Source organism: Austrofundulus limnaeus, unplaced genomic scaffold (assembly GCF_001266775.1).
Source record: "Austrofundulus limnaeus strain Quisiro unplaced genomic scaffold, Austrofundulus_limnaeus-1.0 Scaffold136, whole genome shotgun sequence".
In the NCBI taxonomy this organism is placed as follows: Eukaryota; Metazoa; Chordata; class Actinopteri; order Cyprinodontiformes; family Rivulidae; genus Austrofundulus; species Austrofundulus limnaeus.
The window spans coordinates 45,518-51,841 of NW_013952538.1; the positions used below are offsets into that span (position 1 = coordinate 45,518).

A 6,324-nucleotide genomic window follows, 5' to 3' on the forward strand; every position below is an offset into this window, starting at 1 on the left:
CTGCAGGAGGAAAAAACACACTTAAACATATAAAACATATAAAACAAGAGGTCTGCAGGAGGAAAAACAACACTTAAACATATAAAACAAGAGGTCTGCAGGAGGAAAAACAACACTTAAACATATAAAATATATAAAACAGGAGGTCTGCTCGGAGTTTGAGCCTAAAATTAAAATAAGGTGATCAATCAGACTTCATTTGTAAAATATGACCCAATCATCATCCCCCAGTTTGAGAATCACTTTTTGTTTCTCCTCTTTCAGAAGGTAAATCCTGTAGGGCTGCAACTAACGATTATAATCGATTAATTACCCAATTATTATTATTATTATTATTTATAATAATGGGGCGGCTGTGGTGTAGTGGTAGAGCAGCCGGCTTTGGGACCCGCAAGTCACAGGTTCGACTCCCTCCCATGCCTACATGCCGTTGTGTCCTTGGGCAAGACACTTCACCCACCTTGCCTACTGATGGTGGTCAGAGGGGCCGGTGGCGCAGCATGGCAGCCCCGCCTCTGTCAGTCTGCCCCAGGGCAGCTGTGGCTACAATATAGCTTACTGCCATCAGTGTGTGAATGTGAGTGTGAATGAATGATGCATGAAAAATTGTAAAGCGTCTTTGAGGGTCTTGAAAAGCGCTATATAAAACTAATGCATTATTATTATTATTATTATTTGAATCGGAAAACAAAAAAACTTGATTTCTGACCTCTTTAATCCAAAATCGAAGATTTGCACTGACGGCAAATCACACAAAACAGTTTGCATTGAGATTTCTGTTACGATAACATTTAACTGTAATACATAAATATTTATCAAACAGCTTCAGTAAAAAAAAAAAACAAATAAGTGTCCTTGAAAGTAATTTTTTTTAAAAATCTCAATGAGTTTTGTAAAATGTGTTGAGAGAAGAGTGTAACCTGAAATAAAAGTCAAGTCTTTGACTGTGGAGTCACGACAGCTTCTTATAACAAGAATTCAATAAATATCTTGTTTTATTTGCAGTATAAGAGTGTCTTCACTCAGACTCTGTCAGTAAATTAAAACTTAAAGCTTAATCATTAAATTAATCCCATAAACCACCCGACAGAATCAGCCCCAAAAGACAGACAAGTGGTGGGCACAGGTCCCCTAAAGCACTAAAGCACCAAGGGGAACTACTCTCCTGATTAGTGCTTTTGCTTAATTTTATAATTTTAGTGGATTAGCACTTGTTAATTTATAGGCTAAATTTAGAAGTTTTTAAATGTTATTGATCAACATTGTTCACAACTAAGGGTGAAAGCTTCACTCATTTTGTTCGTTTGTGTCACTTCACCACGTCAGTGTTTTCCAGCCCTGGTCCTCATGGCACACGAGGTTTAGTCAGCCCTAATCTGAGGTTTCAGATTAGAGCTGGGCGGTATAACCTCTAATTCATATCAGGGTATGAATTGAATCCCTTCACAGTAACGGTATATATCGTGGTAGAAAATTATAAAAAGCTAAGATAATGTAACTTTTAGAGCTTTTTTTTTGCAGAAAACTAATCAAAATCAAACCCAGCATTTTTGCTGTAGTACAAATGAACAAAACAGAAGTACAGAAGAATGTTTTATATATATTGCAAAACTGTTTCAACAAACAAAATCATTTCTGAAATTTTCAACAATACCAAAATAAAATGGATGTTATAACCAGAAACTCTAGTAAAATTAGTCATTTAGACATAAAAATTCAATGTTGCCTAAAATGTTAGTGTGACAAAAGTCCTATCATAAAACAACTTCAAATAACTAGAATATAAGTGTGATGAAGCCAAATAAATGTAATATCTGCCTGCTATACAAAGAGCTTCTGCCTGCTGAACTTATCAGCTGGTTGCTCTGCTGCGAGCTCATCATCAGAGCAGAACTGTTACATTAAGATGGATTTATGACTGAACAAACGTCCACGTCTTTTTTTACCATCTGTTAGTAACATAAACAAGTTTTTTCTCCGACAACTTGGGTGTGAAAAAACTACGGTTGTTAAAGCTTTGCTCTGCACGACGTGCAGCGGGAGGGTCGGATCTCGATGTAACTTTTCTACAGCGGGAGGGGAAACGTTGACGATTTATTCTCTGTGCGTGTTTTAAAACACTGTATTCATTTATTTTCAGAGTATTTTGAACTCCTGCTCAGTTGTCTCTACACTCACAGCCATGTTGACACAGGTGTGATGATGTAATGACAGGACGGTAGAAGGTAAATTCCTACCGTAGGCCAACTGCTGTATTTTTCGGACTATAAGCCGCGACTTTTTTCCTGAACTTTGAACCATGCGGCTTATAGACCGGTGCAGCTTTTATGTGGATTTTTTTCTTCAGCCACCAGGGGGCTCTTATGCTCCATTTGCTTCAACCACTCGCTTCAAAAATGAAAGGAAAAAAAAAGAAAAAAGAAAAAGGCATCTTCCAGAACCGACTGTTGACCAGGAAGCAGCGATTTAAAGATAGTCAATGGCCAAAAACTCATAAAAGGGGATAAAACAGACATTTTTCACGGTGGAATCTGACTGATAAAAACTTTGGAGCTTAATCCAGGACCAGTTTGTGGATAAAAGTCGAGTGAAGAGCCGCAGACTTTTTCCTCATTGCACTCCACGGGGAAGGAATCCCATGCAGTGACGTATGTTGGAGCGGGAGGGCTTTCCCAGCACAGCTTCAGAGCCAGCATTACCCCGGGAGGACAGCGACACACAAAGCAACACTGAACAGATACCGCTGTGTGACGCAGCTTTTCTCAGCTTGTTTAACTCCGACACTGAAGAGGAGGACTTCGATGGTTTCAGTGCGCTGGAGGACGATGAATGAGACGTTTTGTTGGACCAGAAACTGTTAAAGAAAAAACCATATTCCTCCGAACTTTAATTCCTAACGGTTTGCTTTTTATGTTTTGATGTTGAATTCACTTTTTTGACGGCAAATTTGGATGTACTGGTTTTTTTTATGTTGGGGGTGCGGCTTAGTCCGAAAAATACGGTACATACAGTTTCTACCGTCTACCACACAGCTTTATTTTAGATGTTTCCCTGCTTCAACACAACTGATTTCAATTGATTACAGATTAACAGACTTGTGTTGAACTGCAGTCGTCTGAATCAGGTGTGTTAAAGCAGGGAAACCTCTAAACATGCAGGGCAGTGTGCCTCAAGGACCAGGACTGAAAAACACCTGACTGTATAAACCCAAACACAGCTGTGGGATGTCAGAGAACGACTTGGAGCAACACAACATGTGACTCAGGTTGTGTGTTAGAGTGTTCATGGGTTGACTGGCTTATTTTAGTGCTTTACAATTAGGGGACCTAAATATTTTTAGTGCTTTAGGGTTGGTGGAACAAATTTTTAGATCAGTGCTGCCCACCACTGCTGAGACCCAAACATGGTTTAAGGTTTCCTCATTAGAACCAGTAAAACCAGACTTCAGGAGTCCATTCCATCGCCTCTGGAACCACTAACATCAGGATGATCCAGGTTTCAAAAAACAGATTAAAAATCCTGGAATCTAAAAATACGCTTCATCAAAAATGACAATTCTTGATTCGATGTGGTCGGTCACACATATTGCTTCGTTTATTACACTGAAGGGTCTCTCTTTGGGATATTTTCACATCGAGCAGAAATTCAACAGATTTTATTTACAACTGAGACATTTTGTAATGTCAAGCTCTGGATGTTTTCCTCTACGTCCCCCAACTTCTCTTATAGATGAGATTCTGATGTGTAAGTCTGTAACAAAACGCTCTATGAGCAGAGTTTATTCTCTGCTCAGCTCATTTTCTGACTCCAATTTAGATTCTTTGAAGGGCAAGTGGGAGATGGACTTGGAGGAATCCATATCAGACACAGTTTGGCAAAAAATTATTCAAAATATATATTCGTCCTCAATATGTGTGAAACATGTTATAGTTCAATTCAAGGTAGTACATCGTCTACACTGGTCTAAGGACAGATTGTGCAAATTCAAAAYGGACTTGGATCCGACGTGTGATCGTTGTAAACAATCCCCTGCCACACTTTTACACACATTCTGGTCCTGTCCAAAGCTACATGGATACTGGCAAGACATCTTTGACACCTTTTCAGGACTATTTGGACGAACTGTTCATCCATCACCACTCATTTCTCTCTTTGGGGTGGCTCCAGCAGAYGCTTCCCTCAGTGAACATCAGAGGACGGTGTTAGCTTTCTGCTCTCTACTGGCTAGAAGACTCATTCTTCTTCGATGGAAGGATCCACTTCCTCCAGTATATGGTCATTGGTTAAGAGAAGTTATGTCTTACATTCATTTAGAGAAGATTAGATATACTGTTAGGGGATCTGTAAACAAATTCGTTGACATCTGGCAACCATTTATATCCTACGTGGAGAAAATTTCCGCAGATAACTTTGTGTAAAGGTCAAATATTGGTTCTTTGTACACAAACCTGTGTCTTGTATTGTCTGATATATGAATACAAGATGTATTTATGTTTTGTTAGTAGATCCGGTATAGGTGGGGAGGGATGGGAGGGGTCTCAGGGGTGTTTTTTTTTGTTAGTTTGATTTTTGTTTGTGGTTTGTTAAAAATAATAAAAAACTTTGAAAAAAAAAAACCCTCAGATTTCAGGGTTTTAGCACCGGTGAAAAGCCGAGTGGTGCGACTCACCAGTGCAGACGAGATTCCGGCAGAGGCCGTTTCTGAAGTCGTGGAACACGCGGTTACGATGTTCCTGAGCACCAACAAAAAAAGTTAAACGATTTTATTATCAGACAACTTAAGAATGAAAAAAAATTATTTTTTTTCTTAAAGAACAAAAGCAGCAGTATTATTAACAGAGCGTCTATTTTAGCTTCAACAGGTTTGTGGGGCAGTTCTCCAGCTGACCTGTCTCATCTTGGCATGAATGTAGAAACATGAATAACCAAGCTGGGAGATCTTCTTGGCAAGAAGCTCTACTCTCTGAGAGGAGTTACAGAAGATGATCGACTGGTTGATCTGGAGCTGGAAGAAACAAACATTAATCAGCATTAAGCTTTTATAGACAATAAGAATCAGCAGCAAACATAAAAACAAGTCTTAACGCTGGACTGCAGAAGACTTACTCTGGAAAACAAGGTGTTGAGGCAATGCACTTTCTGCCTCTCAGTTACATAAGCATAATACTGAGTCACACCCTTCAGCGTCAGCTCCTCCATTAGGTTGATCTCGTAAGGTTTCTGCAGGTGTGCGTTCTAAAAAAAAAAAAACAAGGCTTGTTTTACAGGTCAAAACAAAGTAAATGTTTTAATGTGAAAATGAAACGTACCATAAACTTCTGCACGCTGAGAGGAAATGTGGCAGAATAAAGCAAGATCTGCCTGTGTTTGGGCAGGAAGCCCAGCATCTCCTCCATCATAACAACAAAGTCTTGAGACAGGAGTTTGTCAGCCTTTAAACACAGAAATGTTTCAGTTTTAGTGATTTATTTAAATAAACAAACTGAAGCAGAGAAATATACGCACTTCATCCAAAACGATCATCTGCACTTGATTGACTTTGGCCACTCCTTTCTTGATGAGGTCTAAAATCCTGCCGGGAGTGGCGATCACCACGTGTACTGAAACACAAACTCACATGAATGAGACGTTCAGAGGCGCCTCGATGGGCTGAACCGGTTTCATTTACCCGTTTCGTCCAGTCTCATGATGTCGTCGCGGAGGTTGGTTCCACCTGTGGTTGCCATCACCTTCACCCCGCCCATGTGTTTGCTGACCTGGATGCATATTTGGCTGACTTGTAGAGCCAGTTCTCTGGTGGGCACGATGACCAGAGCTGGATTCAACAAAACAAGATGCGGTGAACTTTACTCAGCTGCTCCATCACAAAACAACAGTCAACAGAAAACACTCTGCGTCAGCAGCTTTCATCTAAATGGATAATTTGCTTCAAGCTACAATTTTGCAGCTAGTAGGGCTCAGTGTCACGGCCAATTCTTTAGATCAGTGTTTCCCAAAGTTGGGAAGTGGGGTCCCAAAACATCAAGGTGGGGTCCTGAAAAGATTTTCTGAATTAATTACATTTTTGCCTTAGTTGTTACAAAGGAGTGTGTTTAGTGTATTTAAAATGGATAAATGTAGTATAAAAATATTGTTACTATGCCCATGTTTAGTTGACCTGATACAAATGTTTATCATCCAAAAATATCTGGGGGCTCAGGTCTCTGCTACTGTTATTTTGTGGGTCAAAAGCTGAAAAGTTTGGGAACCACTGCACTTTGGTTCCCAAAGTTGGGCTTGGGACCCGAAGCACCTTGGATAATCTCCAGAAATCAATTTAAAGGA

The 6,324-nt window shown here is 39.8% G+C and overlaps 1 protein-coding gene across 3 annotated transcripts in view; it reads right to left on the reverse strand.

Moving 5' to 3' along the window:
* Window positions 1–6,324, reverse strand: part of ddx6 (DEAD (Asp-Glu-Ala-Asp) box helicase 6) — a 23,365-nt gene that overhangs the window by 5,738 nt on the left and 11,303 nt on the right. For all 3 annotated transcript variants that reach the window (XM_014015871.1, XM_014015874.1, XM_014015873.1), the window contains exons 7-12: window positions 5,669–5,815; window positions 5,506–5,600; window positions 5,310–5,432; window positions 5,107–5,235; window positions 4,889–5,005; window positions 4,670–4,733 (exon numbers count right to left, since the gene is read on the reverse strand). In XM_014015871.1, coding sequence (XP_013871325.1) covers window positions 4,670–4,733; window positions 4,889–5,005; window positions 5,107–5,235; window positions 5,310–5,432; window positions 5,506–5,600; window positions 5,669–5,815 — 675 coding nt within the window. The remainder of the gene's footprint in view (window positions 1–4,669; window positions 4,734–4,888; window positions 5,006–5,106; window positions 5,236–5,309; window positions 5,433–5,505; window positions 5,601–5,668; window positions 5,816–6,324) is intronic.